This window comes from Mustela erminea, chromosome 5, assembly GCF_009829155.1.
Source record: "Mustela erminea isolate mMusErm1 chromosome 5, mMusErm1.Pri, whole genome shotgun sequence".
Lineage (NCBI taxonomy): Eukaryota > Metazoa > Chordata > Mammalia > Carnivora > Mustelidae > Mustela > Mustela erminea.
In genome coordinates this window covers 99,743,026-99,764,746 of record NC_045618.1, presented here as the reverse complement: position 1 = coordinate 99,764,746, position 21,721 = coordinate 99,743,026, and the positions used below count along the sequence as shown (strand labels likewise).

Here is a 21,721-nt window from a genome sequence, read left to right as displayed (position 1 = left end):
CTCAGAAAGATGAGGACCAGAACAGCTGTGGGTATCAAGGAGCAGGACTGATGAGCAATTCGCCTTCTCTGGGCCACACAAAGCCTGCTCAAATGCTTCTAGTCTTTCCCAACTTTTTCTCTCTGCTCAAGATTTGATCCCAAAAGGACAGATGTGATTTTTGCTTGGGTTCTCTGTCTGACTCCTAGCTGATAGAGGGCAGGACATCGTGACATAGAACCCAAACCACAGCATCCAACCCAAGGGCTGTTTCCAGAAAAGTGGTGATGGGTGCTGGCAGCCAAATGAGCAAAGGAAAGTGACAGTTATATCAATGCAGTGATTTGAGTGAATGAGGGCTGTTTAGGTCTGTGACTTTCATTACTGTGATGTGTTTTTTTGTTGTTGTTGTTATTTTGTTTTTTTTGTTTGTTGTTTTTTTGTTTGTTTGTTTGTTTTTTACAAAAGCAAGTATTTTGGAAATAACAGGAAGCACGGAGGCTCCATTTCGATCTCTGCAGAGAATACACAGTGAAGGGGAATATTCTCTTCAGTATTGATGTTATGTCTCAGAATACTAGGTGCTCACAAATGATGGAGCCTGAAAAACAATAGCGCTTCCATAGCTCAGTTGAAACTGGGGCCAGAGCCAATTTTACATCTTTACATCTAATACATCTTTTCTAAGAAATGAACACAAGATATCACTGCCTCTAAGCTACTCAAAACTGAACAAGGAATTTTCTTCTCACAGTTTAAACATCAACATAGCCGATAAAAAAAAATTTTTTTTTAAAGATCCTAGGACTGAATACATACCTTTGTCAACACTATAGGAGCACAAGAAGTGCAGGGAAAAAAGTGCACCCAAGTGCGCACGTCCCATCGAAGGCGAGGATTTCTAGGGCTGAGAGCAGCACACCCAAAGAAGAACCAAGTTGCATGGAGGAAGAGACCCTCAGATTCTTCTTGAACCTGAAGGAAGCAAATTTGTCTTAGGAGGACCGACCCCTGTTCAGAAGCAGTTAATGGAGAAAGAGAAAGTGAAGCAACTTGAAAGAGACCAAGTCAGCAGAAGAACGGGACATTGGATCTGACGGTGACAAGCTGAGATGTGCCTTCTGTTAACCAGCTGGTGGTGAAAATATAAGTGGGTGATCAATGCCGAGGGCCTCGGGGCTCAGGAGAGGTCGTCTGACATCCGGTAGCGCCTCAAATACCCAGAATATCAACAACCCAGCTCAGAGAAGAACTGCATTATTAAATTACAAAAATTACCATCTTTGCCTCTTTTATCCCAAACGAAAAGCCCACAAGCTAAGTAAGGAGGAAGATGATAATTTAGGGCCAAAGACCCTATCTCTAAGCAGCCGCCAAAATAATCTAGATCCAGTGTAAATACAGAGAATGTAAGGAATGGTGCTGCCCAGTGCTCCCAAAATAGAATATTCCAGGCGTTGGGACTGTGCGCAGACAGTCTCTAACTTTGGTATCAGGGGCCCAGGTTTAGAATACAGACGGCTCGTTTATGCACAGGAAAGCAGCAGCAACTCTAACAACCCTCGGACTCCAAACATGCCAACCGCACCCCTTCTGCAAGCCCGCAAGCGCGCAGAGCTGTAGGCTGTGACAGACATCTTGAGATCGGCCGCTCTGTCAGATTTGCAGAAAGCACAGCCGGAGGTTCTGGTGCATCTAGGAAGACCAGGGATAATAGTACTGACCTGCCCATGGGAGCCCGGAAAGTGGTACATTGCTTGCACCTTTGTGAAGTTTTGAAAAATGAAGGTGCAAGCACTTCATCGTCATTTCTAAACACGAACTCCTTGTATAGACTGGTAAGACTTTTTTCTATTTCATGTGCCTCCTTAGCCGAAGGGAATTAATGCAGTACAGGTACTCATTAGAAAACACTAATTTCAGTATATACTATTCAGCATTCCCGTTCTCACAGGGCCTTTTTAGAATGAGAACTGGGGGCACCTGGGTGGCTCAGTGGGTTAAGCATCTGAATCTTGATATCGCCTCAGGTCAAGATCATAGGGTTCTGGGATGGAGTCCCGTTTTTGCCTCTGTGCTGAGCATGGAGCCTGCCCAGGATTCTCTCTCTCCCTCCCTCTGCCCCTCCCTCTACTTGTGCTCTCTTTCCTCACCACCTCAATAAAATAAAATAAAATAAAATTAGAGTTGAGTGAGCGACATGCTGATTGATTTTTATCAGTATTCTGGACTTAACACATATCATTCATGTCTAAGTCGTGGTTAGCACTTTAGACATTTTAGAAAGCCTCTTGATACAGTGCATTGCTAACAGATAACTCTAGGTTTTGAAAGTCATATTTATAGATTCACTATTTATAGTATATGGCCTCCAGCTTGTAACATGAGGAATTTTTTATGTCATTAATTGTAGGCTTTTTGACTGAGCCAAAACATACATAAAGGAAATAGAGGTACCACACCACCTTAAATACCAATCAGTTCCTTTGTCTTCTGAGTCACTAGGAAGAGTCCTATGTTCATGAATATGGTTTGTTCTTGGTATATTGAAAGGCAAGAAGGAGACAAGATTTTCTGTTTACTTATCTCATGATATTATTTGAAGGGATGCCCAGATATCTTAATCAGAATTACACTACACTTGGGATGCCTGGATGGCTCAGTCATTGAGCATCTGCCTTCAGCTCAGATCATGATCCCACGGTCCTGGGATCAAATCCCACATTGGGCTCTCTGCTCAGTGAGCCTGCTTCTCCCTCTTCCTCTGCCTCCTATGCCCCTGTGTGTGCACTAGCGCTCTCTCTCTCTGTCAAATAAATAAATAAAATCTTTTAAAAAAAAAAAGAAAAGAAAAGAATTACATTACACTCAAGAATCAGTCTCGGGTTACTTTACCCAAAAATATTTGGAATCTGAACTGCAAACTCTTGAAAGTTTCTCTCCTGGAGATTACTAACAATAACATTGTTTTATGGATGCATTTATGCCATCAGGTTGCCACTTGCCTTCAGTTTAGTTTTTTCCTTTGGTATTTGGGATGTCTTATTTTGTTGATTAATGTCTTTTTCAATTTAAGATGTTTGAGCATGCAACATCATAAAAACTGTGTATGAAAGACTAACAGTTAATATCTTCAATTGGGAAAAACTGAGAGCTTTTTCTCCATGGTCAAGAACAAGACAAGCATGTCAACTCTTGCCATTATTGTTCACCTTAGTACTGGATGTCTTAAGCTTCAGCAATCAGACAACAAAAAGAAATAAAAGGCATCCAAATCAGCAAGGAAGAAGTCAGATTTTCAGTATTTGCGGATGACATGATATTCTATGTAGAAAACCCAAAAGACTCCACCAAAAAATTGTTAGAAATAATACATGAGTTCAACAAAGTCATAAGATATAAAATCAATGTACAGAAATATGTTGTATTTCCATACACCAATAATGAAGCAATCAAAAAAAAAAAATCAAGGAATCAATCCCATTTGCAATTGCACTAAAACCCAAAAGATGCTAGGAATAAACCCACCCGAAGAGGTAAAAGATCTGTACTCTGAAAAATATAGTACACTTATGAAAGAAATGGAAGAGGACACAAAGAAATGGAAAAATGTTCCATGCTCGTGGATTGGAAGAACATTGTTAAAATGTCTATACTACCAAAAGCAATCTATATATTTAATGCAATCCTTATCAAAATGCCACCAACATTTTCACAGAGCTAGAACAAACAATCCTAAAATTTGTATGGAACCACAAAAGACCCTGAATAGCTAAAGCAATCCTGAAAAAGAAAAACAAAACTGAAGGTATCACAATTCTGGACTTCCAAGTATACTACAAAGCTGTAATCATCACAACATTATGGTACTCACACAAAAACAGACACACTGCTCAATGGAACAGAATAGAAAACACAGAAATGGACCCACAACACTATGGCTAATTAATCTTCGACAAAGCAGGAAAGAATATCCAATGGAAAAAAGACAGTCTCTTCAACAAATGGTGTTGGGAAAATTGGACAGCAATATACAGAAGAATAAAACTGGACCACTTTCTATCAACATACACAAAAATGGATGAAAGACCTAAATGTGAGATAGGAAACCATCAAAATCCTAGAGGAGAACACGGGCAGTAACCTCTTGGACACTAGCCATAGCAACTTCCTACAAGATATGCCTCCAGTGGCAAGGGAAAGAAAAGCAAAAATGAACTATTGGGACTTCATCAAGATAAAAAAGTTTCTGTGCAGTGAGGGAAACCATCAATGAAACTAAAAGGCAGCCTTCGGAATGGGAGATTTTTACAAATGACATATCTGCTGAAGTGTTAGTATCCAAAATCTATAAAGAACTTATCGAACTCATCACACAAAACCCAAACAATCCAGTTAAGAAATGAGCAGAACACATGAATAGGTATTTTCCAAAGAAGATATACAAATGGCTAATAGATACATGAAAGATGCTCAACATCACTCAGCATCAGGGAAATACAAATCAAAACCACCATGAGATACCATCACACACCTGTCAGAATGTCTAAAATGTCTAAAATTAACATTAACAACACAAGAAACAACAGATGTGGATGAAGATGAAGGGAAGGGAGAGCCCTCTTACACTGTTGGTGGGAATGCAAAATGGTGCAACCACTCTGGAAAACTGTATGGAGTTTCCTCAAAAAATTAAAAATGGAACTACCCTATGACCCAGCAATTGCACTATTGGGTATTTACCAAAAGGATACAAAAATACAGATTCAGAGGGGTGTATGCCTCCCAGTGTTTATAGCAGTATTATCAACAATAGCCAAAATAAGGAAAGAGCCCGAATTTCCATTGACTGATGCATGGATAAAGAAGATCTGGCATTTATATACATGGAAATATTGCTCAGACATTAAAAAGAATGAAATTTTGCCATTCACGATGGCACGGATGAAGCTAAAGTGTATTGTGTTATGCAAAATAAGTCAGTCAGAGAAAGGCATATACTATATGATTGCATTCATATGTGGAATTTAAGAAACAAAAAAAGATGAACATATGGGAAGGGGAAAAAAGAGAGGGAAGCAAACCATAAGAGACTCTTTTTTAAAGATTTATTTATTATTTTAGAAAGAGAGCACATGCATAGGGGCAAGGGGCAGAGGGAGAAGGAGAGAGAGAATCTTGAGCAGACTGCTGAGCATGGAGACCCATGCAGGGGCTCAGTCTCACGAATCTGAGATCATGACCTGAGCCAAAATCAAGATTTGGACGCTTAACCAACTGAGCCTCCCATGTGCCCCAAGAGACTATTAACTAGAGAGAACAAACTGAAGGTTGCTGAAGGGGAGATGAGTGGGGGTTGGTCTAAATGGGTGATTGGCATTAGGGAGGACACTGGGAGTTATATGTAAGTGATGAATCACTAAATTCTACTCCTTTAAAAAAAAAAGATTTTATTTATTTATTTGACACAGAGAGAGAGAGAGATCACAAGCAGGCAGAGAGGCAGGCAGAGAGAGAGGGGGAGGCAGGCTCCCCACTCAGCAGAGAACCCAATGCAGAGCTCAATCCCAGGACACTGAGATCATTACCTGAGCCGAAGGCAGAGGCTTAACCCACTGAGCCACCCAGGCACCCCTAAATTCTACTCCTAAAACCAATATTACACTGTATGTGAAGTAACTAGAATTTAAATAAAATGTAAAAACAAAACAAAACGAAGTATTTGAGTTCGTATACAGTTTTGAAAGTGGATTATGTGATCATTGTTGTTTAGTTTGTATTTTGGTTCAATTGTTTTGAAGGCTCATTTGGAACTTGCTGTTATTCTATAACAAAGTTGCCCTTGTCCGGTATTTATTTATATGCTGTTTACTTTTCAAGTTGATAAAAACATTCACTCAATATGAAAAAAAAAATTTTTTTAAATCATTCTTCAGGTCTTGCTGATCTGAAAATCTGAACCTCTGTGTCAACATGGACTCTTTAAAACATGGAGTCATAAAAACTGGATTCCCTACCTACATGAACCACATTCGATATGAGCTTAGAGAACGTAAACCTCAATAAGAGTTTGTTTGTCATAAACTGGAGATAATAGTACCTACACGATAGGTTGATTGTGAGGATTAAGTGAAAAAGTAAGTGGCATGTCTAATGTAGCATGTCATCAGGATCCCGGCAATGCAGAACGGTCAGTATATCATTAAATATAATGTTTACAATGTGGATGGGGACGGGGAAGAAGTTTGCGAAGGATTTGGCCTTGAATAACTTTACAAGATTTTCATTCCGTGAGTATCATTCACACTGATGTTTCTTAGGACAAGTAATAATAGTAATTATTATTATACTCACAATGTACCAAGCACTATTCTAAACACTTCCCCTTTATTAACTCACTTAATCTACATAATATCCCTATGAGGTTGGCATTATTGTTGTCCTCCAATTTAAAAATGAGGAAACTAAAGCAAAAAAGTTAGTGTAATTTGCCCAAGGTCACACAGCTGTTAAGTGACAGAATTAGAATTAGAACCCCCACAAGGCGGTTCTGGAGGCTTCACTCCTAACCATTCTGCTCTACTTTCCAAATAGGAAAGAAGCACTAATCCACACATACCTGGGGGGGGGGGGGGCGGCTCAGCTTCCTCCCTTGCATGCAAAGCTGTTTGACTTGGGATGCAGAATAACAAATGACAACTCCAGTTTTAAAATTACATATGTTTTGTGGATCCTCAAGAATAGATTTAAAGAGTTTTCAAGTTTTAACTTTCTTTAGACAAATACTTTATGTGAATAAATTCTCGGAGGACAGGGACCTTTTTAATAATTATTTCAATAGGAACAACTATTTCCTATATGCTGTTCCTTGTACATGTGACCCAGCCACAGCTACCTGTGCACATTCCTTTAACTCTTGATATTGGTCAAGCTTCTCAGCTCCCTCTGGTCTTGTGAGCGAAACACATGGCATGAAGGTGTCATTGACTGTCATTGACTTCTTTTCCTAGAATAGATTAAAATGGTTTGTCTCCAAGTATCTGACTATTATAGATACCTCTTATAAGTAGAGTCAGGTAGTGTTCTCTCTTCTGTGGTTGGCACATTTCACTCAGCCTGATGTTCCCATGGTTCATCCATGTTGTTTCATGTTACAGAATTCACTTCTTTTTCAAGGCTGAAGACTATCCCGTTTTATGTATATATCATATTCTCTTTATCCATTTATCTATAGATGCACACTCAGGTTGTTTCCATATCTTGGCTATTATGAATAATGTGCACTGAACAATGTGAGTGCTAAAATACATGCAGTCAGGCACCTGGGTGGCTCAGTTGGTTAAGCGTCTGCCTTCAGCTCAGGTCATGATCTCAGGGTCCTGGGATCGAGCCCCACATCAGGCTTTCTGCTCAGTAGGGAGCCTGCTTCTCCCTCTTCCTCTGCCAGCCACTCCCCTTGCTTGTGCACTCTCTCTCTCTGTCAAATAAGTAAATAAAATCTTTAAAAATAAATAAATAATAAAATAAAATATACACAATCAAGGAGTAGAATGGTGGTTGCCAGAGACTGGAGGAAGGAGGAATGGGGAACTGCTAATCGATGGACATAAAGTTTCAATTAAACTACATGAATGAGTTCTAGAGACCTGCTATACAATGTTGTACTTACCATTAACGATATTGTGTTGTACACTTAAAAATTTGCCAAGAGAATAGATCTCACATTAAATGTTCTCACATCATAAAATAAAATTTAATTCTTTTAAAGGATTTGGAGAAATTCTGGTAGACACCTGTTTCCCTGAACCCTGGCCTTGGGCTTTGGCCCTCTCAAAGGATCGCCAGGCTGATATGAAAAGGATTTCTTCTTTAGGCTCTATTGCCCAGCTAGTGTCTTGGAGGATTAAGACCAAAGCCAATCCCGGCAGAATCCCAAAGTAAACCAGATATCTCTTTGGTATCCACTCACTTTCCTTTCAGTTCATCCCTCTCTCACCAGGATACAGTATCCTAAGTACAGAAAGCTTCCAACAGCTGTACTGTACCCCATTCCTGCCTCAGAAGCCATACTCTGCTCAGTCTCTCTTCCCTTTCCCTCATTAATCAAATCTCCTAGCCTTCAGTGTCCACGTTATTGCTCTATCAGGGTAATAATCTCCTGTCCTGCTTCTTACAAACTCCCACGAAGATATTCATAGAAGCTGCTTAAAACATAGAAGTTTCAACAGCATTAGAAATCTTGGGACGCCTGGGTGGCTCAGTTGGTTAAGCAGCTGCCTTCGGCTCAGGTCATGATCCCAGCATCCTGGGATCGAGTCCCACATCGGGCTCCTTGCTCCGCAGGGAGCCTGCTTCTCCCTTTGACTCTGCCTGCCACTCTGCCTGTGCTCACTCTTGCTCTCTCTCTCTCTCTGACAAATAAATAAATAAAATCTTTAAAAAAAAAAAAAAAAAAAAAGAAATCCTGTCAGCCATTTGACAGGACCAAAAAGCATCTAGCCCCATGTATGCACAGAAGGGGCTGGACTGTGGAACATCACTGTGGCCAAGATGCTAAGAGAACTTCTTGAAATAAACAGAATTCACCCTTGGGGACAGAGCCGCGTAAATACCTGGGAAGGGCCGAAAAGGAACATAAGTCACCCCACTCTCAGCACTGGGTCAGAAAGCCAGGGCCTGCACAAAATAACACCCAGGGAGCTCTGTCCTGGTGCTGCCTCTTTTTGTATCCACTCCGGACTTGCCTCTCAGAACACCCATAGCTGGACGCAGAGGGAGTACCGAGCAATGGAGGTGATGCTGGCTCATGGAGGCTCAGGCGGGAAGAGCTCCAGAGGCCAGCCACACTCAGGATGTCCTGCTAATAATATTCTTGATGACAAAAAGTAACTTTCTTAGTGAAGCAGAACAAAAGGGAAGGTGTTAGGACGACAATTTTTTTTTAATATTTTATTAAATTATTTAACAGACAGAGATCATAAGTAGGCAGAGAGGCAGGCAGAGAGAGAGGAGGAAGCAGGCTCCCCACAGAGCAGAGAGCCCGATATGGGGCTCAATCCCAAGACTCTGGGATCATGACCTGAGCTGAAGGCAGAGGCTTTAAACCACTGAGCCACCCAGGTGCCCCAGGACTACAATTTTTTAAGCTGCAACCATTGCAGCATGGAGGACACTGTAGACAATGGCTGGGGGGGGGGGGGTGGGGATGACCTGCTTGCCCTCCACCATTTTTTGTTAAAATGCTTTAAGGTGGGTATTAGAGAGGGCATGGATTGCATGGAGCACTGGGTGTGGTGCAAAAATAATGAATACTGTTGTGCTGAAAATAAAAAATAAATTTTAAAAAATGCTTTAAGGGAAACTCTGATCACACAAAAGGAAAGCCCCAGCCCCGCCCAGCAAGGATGGATGCCGGAGAATGAGGACCTAAACTGCAGTAATGTGAGTGCAAATAGGTGGGGGTTTGCTTGTTTATTTTATTTTAAGAAGACTTCTTTTTCCTCCTCGCAGCCGGAGATTGCAGTTGGGGGGTGTCAAGGGAAAGAAGAGGTGGGAAAAGCCACTCCCATCTAAAAGGGTGGTCTCTAAGAACATGGAAGCCAAATAGGATCCAAGGGAAGAATCAGCCAGAAAGGAACTCCCTCTCAAAGTGTGTCAGATGGTCTTTGGGCTCAGTGATATCTGATCATTGATTTCAAGATATTTCCTGTGTTGTGACATACTTCTCTTCTATGACCACCTTCCCTGCCAAGGCGTTAAAGATGCTTCTTAACTCATATAAACCAGTGCCAGTTTTAAGTGAGAAGTGTCTCAGTGCTTGAAACCAAGTGATTTGGGGATTAGAGAGTAAACCAAAATGCCTAGGATTGACTGAGAATAAGCCGGCACCCAAGCAACACATTTCTTCTAACACATACCATGTTCTCAGTAAGAAGACTGACTCTATAAATAAAAATTTCTCAATTTTATTACTTATTTGTCCTTATTTTTTAGATTTCCTTTCTTTGCTGTATTATTTCTTTCTCTTCTGTGGGTCAGTTCTGTCTATTGAAACCATGCCTATCATGCTTTTGGTCTGCTTTAAATGTTTGGCTATATTTGTGTTGAAGGTATATAGAACAATATCGGTAGTTTTGATTTTTTTTTTTTTTCAAACCAGTGACACTGTTCAACAACAGGACTGATCAGGGCAGAGGAAGATGTGCATTGAACAGTCTCCCCATCTCTCCTGTGGCTATAAGTTACCTGGGACATTAAACCCTTTATCGTGCCCAAATCTCTACTCTTGGAGTATGGCATTTGAGGAGACCCACTCAGGGAGCTGTATTCTCAGCTTTATCCTAAGGGTCACCGTGAAATTAGAGGTAAGGACTCATTTAGTAACTCATTTCCCAGTGGGTCACCATATCAAGGGTCCCCAAGACAAAATTTATGTTCAGTGATGTTCGAGAAGGACTCACAGGATATAGTTATCTTCATAGGTACAGTTTACTGCCCCCCAAAAAAGAAAAAAGGATACAAAGCAAAATCAGCACCCCCCCCAAGTATACATATATGGGACAAAGTCCTGCTGAACCTAGAACCAGCGTCCAGAAACTATGAGTGGAGTCACAAGATGTACTTAATTCTTCCAACAACCACATGTGGCGACACATGCAAAGTGTTATCTACCGGAGAAGCTCATTAGATTTAGATTCCAAGGTTTTTATTGGAGGCCCCTCATTTAGGAAACTACCATGTGTCAAAATTCCAGATTCCCAGAAGAAGAGCAGGTGTTCAGCATAAACATATTGTTTGCACAAACAGTAGACTATCCTTATCAGTTAGGGAATGGGGAGAAAACTCCTGAATTCTAAGTTTCCAGATGCTGGACAAAGGCCAAACTTGCAAGCAAGTCTTTCTAAGGACAGCAGTCTCAGGGTCCCTATGTTATCTCTTTCCTACACCGTCTCCTGGAGGTCACTCTTCCCAGCGCCATGCCATCTCTGATCTTGGAGTTGTTCTGGATTCTGCTGGGTAACCTCAAGTCTTAGAGATCTTGTAAGAGATCGCAGGATCTCTGGTTCTATTCATTTGGGACATCAGTACATAGGAAGTTCTCAAAAACATGCATTGAATAAAAGAGCTTTGTAAAAAATGGGTAATTTAAAAACTAAAAGAAAATATTCTAAAATATTAACAAAGGATGATGCTATTACATGAGATTTTTATTTGTTATATTTTTATATGTCATCCTTATTTTCTAGAATAAACACACGCTAGTTTTATAATTAAGAAACAAGTAGAAATAATGTTATTTTCAACAAATCCAAGTGAAAATCTAGTAGGTTAGATGCAGAATTTGCAGTGTGGTGCCAAGAACTACTAGGTAACTTTAATCCTAAGGATATTTTTGGCCACAGAGATTCTAGGGAGGGCCAAGAACATAAAACGTTTGTTTTCTGGGACCCAAACTTAGTGCTATTCCCTTCCATTCAGTCTTCATAGCTGAAATTCCTGAAATACAATGGTCAGCACATAAAACAGATAAATTGAAATTTTAAAAAATTAGAAAACCCACTGATGTTTTTCAGCATCCAGTTATAAACATCACAAATTTTAACCATCTCCGCTGATGTACAGAAATAACTTTTTAAAAATTTTAATTACTTTCCTAAGCTTATCTTCCTAAGGTTAATAAAAAAATTAGCTTCCAGGAGGAGAAATGCTAGAATATTCTAGGTAACGATGGAAAACTAATCTAATTGTTTCTAAATTTATGATGAGCAATGACATAGTTTGCATTGTTCTCATTTATTATAACTTAAGTTAACAAATGATGATTCAAAAGTATTGGTACCCAGCTAGTCTGAGCAATCCCAATGCTTTCTTCCTACCCTTCTGGTCAAATTATTTCCATCACTACTTCAATCCCTTTACTTCAAGAGAAATATATATCTATACACAAACTACATTTTCGATGTCAGGAAGGAAAAAAGATCCATTAAATCTTATGTATGAGACCCAGCTATTACATTCCCAACAGAAATGAAAGCATGTGTTCAGGAAAAAAACATGTACCGATATCCTTATGACAGCATTGTTCATAATAATCAAAAATTGGACACAATCCAAATGTCCACCAACAGTAAAACATAAATGCATTTGTGCTACATTCATATAATGTAATACTATACGGCAATGGAAATATGAGGTTTGGCAAGAACATAAATGAAACTTGTAGACCTAATATTGAGTAAAACAAGTCAGACAGAATATAGATGCTCTGTATAATTCTATTTATGCAAAGTTCAAAAGAGGCAAGAGTAATTTGTAATATTGGAAAACAGGGTGGTGATTACCCTTAGAGAGGGAGAGTGGAAGTAGTCTAAGAGAGGCTTCTAGGCTGCTCATAACGTTCTGTAGACCAATCTAGGTGAGTCTGCATGAGTTATTCATTTATAAACTTCATTGTGATACACACTTCAGGTTTATTCACCAGCGTGTATTTTACTGCTATAAAAATAATACCCAAGATTAATAGAGTTTTGTAAAAGAGCTTACACATCAAATGAGAGAGACGGTAATGAAGATTCTTTTAATAAATGCTTTATAATTGTAAGAACCTGGTTAATAGTATATCCATAATGCCTATTTCTCCAGTTCTTACAAGCCTCTGTGTCAGAGGACATCCCATTAACTCCAACACAATGTCACTGGTTCTTGCTACCAAACCTCCAACCCTTGCATGGCAAATCCTGTATTTCTGGGAGTGTCCAGAAGGTGTCTCCACGTGCTCCCAGTTCTGCAGGCAACCCCCATGCCACTTGAGCTAACAGCTCATAGCGACCCTCCTCCAAGCTGTGCAAGAGAATGACTCACCTGTTCACGTTGGAAGGGAAAAGAGTGTTTCTGGGATCTGAGCATTTTTTTATAAAACTGGTGTGAAAATTCATTCAGTTTTTACCGACGGCCCTCCATGTCCCAGTGAGGCACATGCTTCTAAGTAGCTAGACTACAGAACACAATCAAGAAAGGGCCACACTGTCCCAGTCAGACCCACCAGGCCCCTCTGACAACAAAGGCTTCCTCCTGGCTCAATCGAATCAGCAGATTCCTTCTGCCCTTGGGGTGAGCTGTCACCCAGGAAGCTCCTCAGACCTCACCAGCCACCCACAGCTTGCTAGACAGGCTCATATAAACCTAAACCCCACAATGGACATGACTTGACTTCCTCCCAGATGACTTCAACCTGCCGCGGGCACATTGGCCTCACTCAGGGCTGTTTCATCAGTTCCGACATGCTTGAAAACACGGGATGGGCTTGAAAGCATGTGACAGACTCCAGTGGAGATCCCTCCACTCTGCTAGTCTAATCCTGTAAACTCTTACGGGTGACTGGGGAGCCCACTAGCACACCCAGCTTTGAGGGTGTTCTAAACCTAGCATAAGAATGTTAAGATCTCGGGGGTGCTTGGGTGGCTCAGTCGGTTAAGCGTCTGCCTTCGGCTCAGCTCATGATCCCAGGGTCCTGGGATGGAGCCCCACATCTCGGGCTCCCTGCTCAGCGGGGAATCTGCTTCTCCCTCTCCCTCTGCCTGCTGCTCTCCTGACTACCGCTCCCCTGACTGCCAATCCCCTTACTGCTCATACTTTCTATCAAATAAATAATTTTTTTAAAATGTTGAGATCCCATGCTTTTTTTTTCCTTAAAATTTTTTAAAATACCTTATTTTTTTAAAGATTTTTTATTTATTTGACAGAGAGAGAGAAATCACAAGTAGGCAGAGAGACAGGCAGAGAGAGAAATGGAAGGAAGCAGGCTCCCTGCGGAGCAGAGAGCCCGACATGGGGCTTAATCCCAGGAGCAGAGAGCCCTACCTGGGGCTTAATCCCAGGACCCTGGGATCATGACCTAAGCTGAAGGCGGAGGCTTTAACCCACTGAGCCACCCAGGCGTCCCTTTTCTTTTAAATTTTAAGACTGCTCCAGTACTCTGTCTCAGCATAAATTATTCCTTTAGATTTCAGTATTTTACATCGAAGATTCTGAAAGGGAGAAAGTGCCGTCTACTTTATGCTCTGGCTGGACTGATGAAAATAATCAATTTTGATTTACCATCTTTGAATTATGGGTATCTTTTTCAGGGTGTTTTGTTGCATGGATATCCGGAACAAAGAAGGAGAAATAAAACAGTAATTAAAATTGCAATCACCATCTTGCCAAACCACTGGATAACCTCAGATGTCAAGTTCAAATGGCAAATTCCTCCACCTGCTGGTATGAGTCTGTCTCTGCAGTTCTCACACTAAATCTTATCCTCAAAAACATGAAAGATGATTCGTAATGAAAATAATGAGTGAAGTGAAGCTTCATGTTTTCATCTTAAACTGGAAGTGTATTATGATCCCATGACTAAGATACTATCATTCAAGAGGGTAGAGGAGGACCTAGAACTTCCAGAAAGAAAAACAGGAGAAACAGCTGTTGTCATTTGCCTTTAAGACAGAGACAAGTCACTCTTTCTTTCCTATGAACTTAGATATCACTCAAGATCTGGGCTAATTATTTTTATACTTTAGTGTGGTCTGCCTTGTATTTTATTTTATTTATTAATTTATTTATGTATTTATTTTTCTTTCTTTTTTTTAAGAAGGAGAAAGCAGGGAGGGAGAGGGGCAAAGGTAGAGGGAGAGAGACTCTTAAGCAGCCTCCACACCCAGCACAGAGCCCCACCCGGGGCTCAATCTCATGAACCTAAGATCATGACCTGAGCAGAAATCAAGAGTCAGACACTTAACCAACTGAGCCACCCAGGCCCCCCTGCCTCATATTTTTATGTGAGTGTGGTACCTTAACATAGTTTAAAAGTTCTTGGTAAGGCAGAGACCATAGCCTGTATTTTTTATACCATTAGCAGTGAACACTATGGATTTATAGAGTGGGTGCTCATTCAATCGTTGCTTTGTTGATTTTCCAAGTTGGCCAATACTTTCAGGTCCTTCTTTCAACTGGGACATGACCACAGGGGAGACTTATAGTCATGGCTATAAAACCAGGTCAGGTTGTCAAATGACCCATTCCCCTGTCATATATATACCCAATATATACTAAATACCCAATAAGTATATAGACTTATTATTAAAAATAAAGGGGTGGGAGGGAGATAAAAGGAGGGAGGTAGTCCCCAAAAAACAGAGTGACGGGGAAACAATGTAACTGGCTACTCTCTAGTCAGTTTGGTTCACTAATGTATCTCAAGTGCCCAGCCCATGCTAGATACATAGTAGTCACTGCATACATATTTTTTGAATAAATTGACAAATTAGAAATATTGAAAATGAGAAACAGAGATAGATTATGCTATGCAAAACTATGCGTTATGAACTATAATCCACCAAAGACAACAAGAAATGCAAAAAGAAGAGCCCTGCATTTGTGTTTGAGAATGGCTTTTAATGCCTCATCCCAACTCCCAGGCTCCATCCTTGCAAATATTAAGTGAAAAAGAAGCTATATTTCTCTGTGTTATATGTTTGAAGTCCTCAGTATCTAAACACCTTACTGATTAGAGCTTTAAAGGTTGGTAATTAAACAGCTCAGAAATGTTAAAGAAAATATCTGGCATTTAAGAACCTATGTTGGTGATTCCCTTAGATTGACTTTCTAAAGAAACAAAATTCTAAAAACTAGTCTTTGTATAGGAGAACCGCAGCTTTTCAGGAAACCAATTTGTTTTTCATGGTTTATCTTTTATATGGTTAATGCTTACAATTAATCAATCGCCCACAAAGGGGAAGTCAAAATGTGCTCACGTAGGTGTCTGCATGACCAACGGCCCAAAACAAGGTTACTGGGATGCTGTCTTCAGGGCATGTCCCATCATGATTATCTGCTGAAACCCTGTGCTTAGCCCATTTCTCACTTCCCTTCATTTGTTAGGATTTGTTTATATCTCTTTGCAAAATGTCCTCAGAATCAATCTTCTCATTTGTTCCCTTAAAAAGTTAAAGCTTTTTCTGAAACATGTGTTGTTGCATTAGCAATGATAGCAGAGGGTAAAGCAAATACAAACAGCATATAAACTCAGTTGTGCAAAAAATGCAACTTTATTTTTCATCTATCAGCTTAATTTCTAATTTGAGCGTTCATTTCTCCAGGAAAGGAGAAAACGGTCCATTCATTTGGAGACCAAAGCACCATGGAAGGGGCGGGGGATGGAAGGCTCAGGCCTTGACATTTCTACCCCTGGGGATTTGCTGAGTCAGCCTCATACTGGGTCTTTAATGGCTCCTTGGAGGTGGGGAGTCTTTGTGAACAGGTCTAAGCCCTGACTTCTGGAAGCCTCCAAGCAGCCACACCTTCCCTGGGGTCCTGCCACCTCCCTGGGTCTTCCAACGAAGGAGAGCAACATCCCAGGCTGCTTTCACAGACTCAGGCTTCCGGGGTTTCTGCTGCCTCCCCAGAAAAGCAGGCTCCAAGCTCCTCACTTCAAGACCAGAGACATCATCATTCCCCCCACAACTGTTATGTAACCTTCTCTCTCCTGCCCCAGTCTCCTCAGCCCCTTGGCCCTCACTCCTCCTGCATCTCCCAAATGCTCCCAAGGGCCAGCAGTCCAAAACCAGGAAGGCTCATGTCTTTCCTCAGAGATTCTAAGCCCAAGGGCTAGAGGTGCTTCTCAAGGGAGATGGGGAAAAAGTAAACTCCCAGGAGAATACTAAAATATATTGACTAACATTTCAAAAACATAATCTCCAGCCCAAAGTTGACATCTTAAGAATGCTTTCTAACATACCCTAGTACTTCTCCAAGCATACCTTTTTTGAGCTTACCCACCTTGTGGAGTGAATAGGACAGAGAGCTTCAGTATTATTTTGCAGAAGTCGAAATGGAGGCATTATGTGATTCTCCAGTCTCAGCCTATTCCCCGGCAGGCATATTAAGACCATCAGTGATTTGATGGACGGGAAGAGATGGGTTGTTAAATATTTCTGGCTTTTCAGGAACTCCCACTGGACCACACCTAATGAGCCAAACTACCATATTAATGAGCAAATCAAATATGACAGGACCTGAAAGTGCCAGGAACACTCACTTGCTTCAAGATAAGTCAGATATATTCAGGTAACAAGTGAATGGTCACGGTCACGGCCAATTACAGAGATGGCAATTCTGTCAGCCATGCTGTCTACAGATTCTTAGGGCATTTGATAGTATAATAAATCTATAATAAATATTCTAAATATTTAAAACAGCAGAGCCTGGGTAGTCCCCTTGGTTGACAGACTCATACATTAAATATACTGAGCGGAATGTAGTGAAACACGCTCACTGAACATAAAGCTCACCTTTCACACTGCCAATCTCTGGAGCCCAAGTGACCTGACGTGGGGCCACTCTGGACTTCTGACATCTCCCTGGATTTCAAAACTGATTAGAAGTAGGTCAAAAGGCCAGGGGACAGTATGGAACAAACCAAGCGGATAGGGTAAATAGGTCAGGGGAGGTGCGGTCAGAATTCAGGTTTACAAAACAGATCCCAAACCCTGTTTCAGAAGAGGGAAAACAACATGCAGAGGTCTGAAAACCTCTTCAGACCGTTCCCTGCGGGATCTTGTGCAAGCTACGTACCTTCTCTAAGCCTCGGTTTCCTCATCTGCCAAATGGGAAGAAAATTACAACTTGTCCAGGATTAAATGAGGGAACACATGGCAAGCGCCTAGCCAGAGCCCTCAGGAAATGCTTGCTGTGCTTTTGATTAATCTGAAGATGGTTTGTCAACCCAATAAGCTCTACCTTTAAAACACAGTGACTGTTAACCTATGTTTATCTGTTAACCTACTTTAACCTATGTTTAACCTTTGTTAACCTATGTTTAACCTATGTTAACCTATGTTCATCTATGATGACCTATGTTTATCTTTCTGTAGTGGCCACCAGAATGGGACTGAGAGACCTCGAAGTACAGGGAGCATAAGTGATCAAGGGCCCCAGATAACCTTGCTGTCCACGTGCAGAGGCCACGCCTCCAGGGCACCCCCCCCCCACCTCCCACCATGACTCAGAGAGCATGGGGACACTTCTGACAGTTGACTTTGGCTCCAGAACAGCCTAGTGGCGTTGGTGGTTCTTCCTAGGACTGCAGGGCAGCCTGGAATGCCCCCTTCCCGTTCTCCCCTCCCTGCTGGTGCTCAGGCTTGCCTCACGGCCTGATGCTTTCGCAGGCTAACTTGGCTCCTTCTCTATTTTCTCTCCCTCAGGCATTCGCCCTGATAAAAATCTTTGCATGTTTAATCATGTCTCAGCATCTGCTTCTCAGTTGACCACACTAAGACACTTTCCCACAAGGTTCTCTGCCGACAATGGGCAACTTAGACTTGTCCTGGGAGGTCTGGACAGTTTATTCAGCAATTCCCCAAGCCCCGTTTCATCATCACGCCCACTGGGTAACAGTCGTTGGGAACCAGGAATCACATAAGCCTTTGTTGGCAAGGCTGGCAATTCAGGCAATGGACTGTTCCTAATAGAATCTAATAGATTAATACTACCCTTTATTGAAGAAGAAAAAGCCACTGACATCCTAAAATACCGTGTGTTTGCCTTTGCCCAGGCTTAAACACACACACCCCACCACCACCACCACCACCACCACCACCACCACCAAAGCTGGGGTGACCAGTGCAAAGATCAGCCTGTACTGCAGATTAACACAGGCTACTTTGTTTTATGTCAACAAGGCAACCGGCTCCGTGAGTTTTCCTTCATTTTCCACACACATACCCTTCTCTTTCCTCCCTACTCCACCCCGCCGCCTTCCTTTAAAGAGGTAATTCGAACAAGAGGCCTGACGGAAAAGCTCCCGACTCCTAGTCAGCCCGAAGATCCATGCAGGACTTTCTGACTCTTACCAACCCTTCTCTACAAATGAGCAGTAGGGAGTTTTTGACGGGGCAAACTGGGGATGGGTCTGAGGGGTCAAGCAATCCGTGGCCCCGAGTCTTCGAAAAATAACTGAAAGCAGAAGAGGCCCCTGGGATCTCTTTCTGAGACCTGGGATCCAGGATGGGGCCATTCAAGGAGGGCTTGAAGTAAAAGCGGGCGGCTCCCTTCAGAGGCTTACGGTGGACCCCATTCCAGGTGAGAAGTGATAACGCCAGGGGACAGCAAGTAGACGCGCGTCAGACAAAGGTCTGCCCGTGGTCCACACACACACATCCTCCAGTGTGGGAGCATCTCGAGCGGGTGGCCAGGACCAGCGCCGCCCTCCGGGACTCGCGGATCCGGAAGCTGGTCGCCGAGTGGCTACGTGACGGGCCGTAGGTGCCACCTCGGACGGCCCAGGGGACTCAGCCCAGCCCCCGGAGGGACGGTCCCTGGGGGAGGGGTTCCCGGCCCCCCTCTCCGCCCCAGCCCCGCGCGGCGGGCGCGCAGACTCCGGCCGCCCGGGGTCCCACGCGTGCGCCCCGCGCCCCCCGCCGGCCCCACCCCGGCGGCCGCAGAGTCCGGGGCGGGCCAGGCCCTCCTTCCGCCCCCCTGGCCCGAGAGCTGGAGCCCCGGGCGGCGCCGCGCCCAGGGGCGGACCCCAAACTTTCCTCCCACTCAAAAGCGGCGGCGGGCGGCCCGCAGCCCGCTCCGCCCTCGCCCTGCCTCAGCTCCTGGGCCGCTAGACCCGCTCGCCGCGCTGCCCGCCGCCGCCGCCGCCGCCGCCATGGCCAAGCCCCTGACCGACCAGGAGAAGCGGCGGCAGATCAGCATCCGCGGCATCGTGGGCGTGGAGAACGTGGCGGAGCTGAAGAAGGGCTTCAACCGCCACCTGCACTTCACGCTGGTCAAGGACCGCAACGTGGCCACCCCCCGCGACTACTTCTTCGCGCTGGCGCACACGGTGCGCGACCACCTGGTGGGGCGCTGGATCCGCACGCAGCAGTACTACTACGAGAAGTGCCCCAAGGTACGGCCGGGCGGGAGGTGGCCCCGGAGTGGCCCTCCTCGCCGCGCCCTTGCCCGCACCGCGCTCCCCGCGGGGAAGTGCCCCCGGAGTCCGGCTGGACGGGTGGGGTGGGGGACGCCCAGGGGACGGCGCTGCGCCGCTCCGCCAGCCCCCGACCCACCCGAGTCGCCGCGCCCTGGGCTCCCGCGGCAGCCGGGGAGTGGGCGTCCGGGCCTCCCTCGTCTGTCGGCTGATTTCCCAAACTTGGGAGCATCCACATTAGCATTTAATGGGAAGTATTAATGGGAGAGCGCCTCCTGGGTGAAAGCCAGGCACGGTTCTAGGCCCCGAGCAAAACTGACGAAAGCCATGCTCTGGCTAAGTTTAATGTTTAGGGAAGGGAGACGATCACAGGCGCCCGTCAAAAGGTCATAAGAGCGGGGACTCGGGATAGGGCGGGGGGAGTGGAGAGGAGGCAGAAGAGTCGAAGGAGCGTGCCTCACTGCCCCTAGATCCTTTGGAGGGGCTGGCCTGGGGGGATCCGGGGATGACCTGGGTTCTCCCGGGTCTGAGAGAGGTGAAGAGGGAGGAGCAGAGATCCCGCCCCACTGTCAGAACTCCGCCCAGTCACGCCCACCAGTTCCGAGGTGTGGGGTGTGGAGCTCCTGCACTTCTTGTTTCCTGCGGGGATGGAGGCTGAGGGCCAGGCGGTTCTCTGACTCTAAGCCCTACCCCAGAAGCTGCTGGGGAAGACTGTGCCTGACCACCCTTATCCATGGCGCAGGGGCTTATCCAAGACGCAAGGTTCCTTAGAGAGCTTTTGGGCGCACAGAGGGGCACTATTTCCACCTGGCGAATGTTGGAAGATTAGGGGGGTGCGGGGGGGGGTGGTTGGAAAGGATCTGGCAGGGAGAAGCATTGTGTTGTGCAGAGAGAGAGGGGTGTGAGTATGTATTGGGAGAGAAAACCGGACAGACTGGCTGGGGGCGTACTGAAAAGGGTGAAGGAGGCAGTGGGGAATGCATATAAACGTCTATTAGGAATATTTTTAATATGTAAAAACACGGGGGAAAAAAAGACTAGTCCAAAGAACCCATGAGCAAAAGAAAGTAAATACTTGTAATAAGAAACTGCAGCTGTTACAAAGCTTTCAAATACTTCCACACCCTGGAAGCCTAGATCTCTACCCAAAGGTGGCAGCTGCTAAAATAGAACCTTAGAAATCACTTGGTGTGTACTTATGTCTACTGTACTTTTTTTATTTGCATAGGAGGGGCCGCACCTCCCATTAAATAAAATTTTTAAAGTTTTTTTTTATTTTTTAAAAATATTTTTTTTTATTTATTTGACAGAGAGAGACATAGCAAGAGGGAACACAAGCAGGGGAGTGGGAGAGGGAGAAGCAGGCTTCCCGCTGATTAGGGAGCGGGATGGGGGGCTCCATCCCAGGACCCTGGGATCATGACCTGAGCGGAAGGTAGATGCTTAAGGACTGAGCCAGCTAGGTACCCCTGTTTTAAGTTTTTAAACTGGAGAGTGAGATGATGAGCATATTTTAGAACCTAGCCTTTCCCAACACACACACACACACACACACCTCCATAGCCTTTAGCACTACAGAATACACTCACCTTGTGTGTTTCTCCTCCCTTGGCTTATCTGGTACTTTACTGTTTTCCAGTCCTCTGGCTAGTTTCCCACTGGACAGCACTTTCCTGCCTCAGCTCAGGTATAAACCAAATATTCTGATGGGGATAGGCTGGGGATACCACAGTGAACGAAATTCATTCCACACTTTAATAAAATATCTCCACTGTGGCAGTTGTTCCC

The 21,721-nt window shown here is 43.8% G+C and overlaps 1 protein-coding gene and 1 pseudogene across 1 annotated transcript in view; both read left to right on the top strand.

Moving 5' to 3' along the window:
• The first annotated feature begins 796 nt into the window (after nucleotides 1-796).
• Nucleotides 797-19,281, top strand: LOC116590215 (annotated as a pseudogene).
• Nucleotides 19,268-21,721, top strand: part of PYGL (glycogen phosphorylase L) — a 40,621-nt gene continuing 38,167 nt past the window's right edge. Inside the window, exon 1 of the mRNA XM_032344184.1 lies at nucleotides 19,268-19,912. Coding sequence (XP_032200075.1) covers nucleotides 19,670-19,912 — 243 coding nt within the window. The 5' untranslated portion in view covers nucleotides 19,268-19,669. The remainder of the gene's footprint in view (nucleotides 19,913-21,721) is intronic.